This window comes from Pteropus vampyrus, unplaced genomic scaffold, assembly GCF_000151845.1.
Source record: "Pteropus vampyrus isolate Shadow unplaced genomic scaffold, Pvam_2.0 Scaffold239, whole genome shotgun sequence".
In the NCBI taxonomy this organism is placed as follows: domain Eukaryota; kingdom Metazoa; phylum Chordata; class Mammalia; order Chiroptera; family Pteropodidae; genus Pteropus; species Pteropus vampyrus.
The window spans coordinates 717,334-718,613 of NW_011889020.1; the positions used below are offsets into that span (position 1 = coordinate 717,334).

Sequence of the window (1,280 nt, forward strand, 5' to 3'; positions counted from 1 at the left end):
CTCCTGCACAGGGGCTGCCGGGGCCCAAAGGGGAGCGAGGAGAGAAGGTGAGTGTCCAGTGTCAGGGGTCCAGGTACTTCCCGGGGGCACCGGGCCGGCACCAGCCCCCACACCTACCGGTACAGGCTGGTCACTGTGCTGGGCCATGTGGCCTGTCTCCCCTTGCAGGGCGAGCCACAGTCCCTGGCCACCATCTATCAGCTCGTGAGCCAGGCCTGCGAGTCCGCCATTCAGAGTGAGTGGCCCGGCCTCCTGGCGAGGCCCCAACAACCCCACATTGGTCAGGCCGGACAGAGCCCTGCGCGGCCATTCTCCTCGGCCACGTGCCGTGAGCCAGGGGAGGCAAGGCGGGTCCCGCCCACCCAGCCCTGCTGATTTGCCCCCCCAGTATACCTGCTGAAGTCCAGCCCCTTCCCGCACGCGAGCACCAGGCCCCCCAGGCCCATCTTGGAGGCCCCCGCACCCCCCAGCACGCGCAGCGAGGCCGGGCTTCCCCGCTCTGAGGACAGAGGTACTGGCTTGGGCGGGGTCTGGGGCTGGTCACTCTGTGTGGCCCACAGCAGCCCCTGCATCAGCCCCCTGGGTGCGGGCTGGGGAGACAGAGTCCCTCAGAGGCTGGTCGCTGCAGATCTGGAGGCTGCGGGCTTCCTGGGGTCCTCAGAGCAGCCCCCCTTCCTCCCCACTCCCGTCTCTCCCTCTCATCTTCCCTCCCGCCCTCTCCTGTGTGCCTGGAGTGCACAGGAGGCTTTGTCCAGTGACCTTGCCACGTCTGTCCATCTGGCTGTGCTGCCAAGACGGATGGAGAGGGTGATTAGGGCAGACGGGGGCGGGGGAGACAAGACGGGACGGGAGTGGGCGGGGGAGGGGGGGTTCTGGCCTCACCCCCTGCTGTGCATTTGGCGGGGAGAGGGCCCTGCCTGTGGGAGCCCCCTGCCACCGTGGCCTGCAGGCCCCAGGCGATCAGCACCTCCCCACACCCACCCGTCTAGCCGAGGCTGGCAGGTGCCATCACGAGAACCCTGGCCAGTTCTCCCTTCCGCCCTCGTCTGCACTAAATCCCGCTGAGCCCACATCGGTGCCTTCTGGGGCTCAGGCACCCACTGTCCTGTTGCGGGGTCCCCGAGAAAGGAAAGCACTCTATCCGACCCCTCGGCCCTGGCATACCCCATTCCTCCAGGTGAGCCTGGAGCCCACGGTCGGGCGAGCCCGCCCCCCAGACGCCTCGGAGGAGTAGGTGAGCCCCATCACGGGGAGGAGGCAGCCGGGGTGGTGGGGGACAG

The 1,280-nt window shown here is 68.7% G+C and overlaps 1 protein-coding gene across 1 annotated transcript in view; it reads left to right on the forward strand.

Moving 5' to 3' along the window:
• The window catches only part of COL20A1 (collagen type XX alpha 1 chain), a 22,955-nt gene that overhangs the window by 18,145 nt on the left and 3,530 nt on the right, over positions 1 to 1,280 (forward strand). The window contains exons 29-32 of the mRNA XM_023519900.1: positions 9 to 47; positions 169 to 235; positions 389 to 511; positions 1,178 to 1,234. Of these exons, the coding sequence (XP_023375668.1) occupies positions 9 to 47; positions 169 to 235; positions 389 to 511; positions 1,178 to 1,234 (286 nt within the window). The remainder of the gene's footprint in view (positions 1 to 8; positions 48 to 168; positions 236 to 388; positions 512 to 1,177; positions 1,235 to 1,280) is intronic.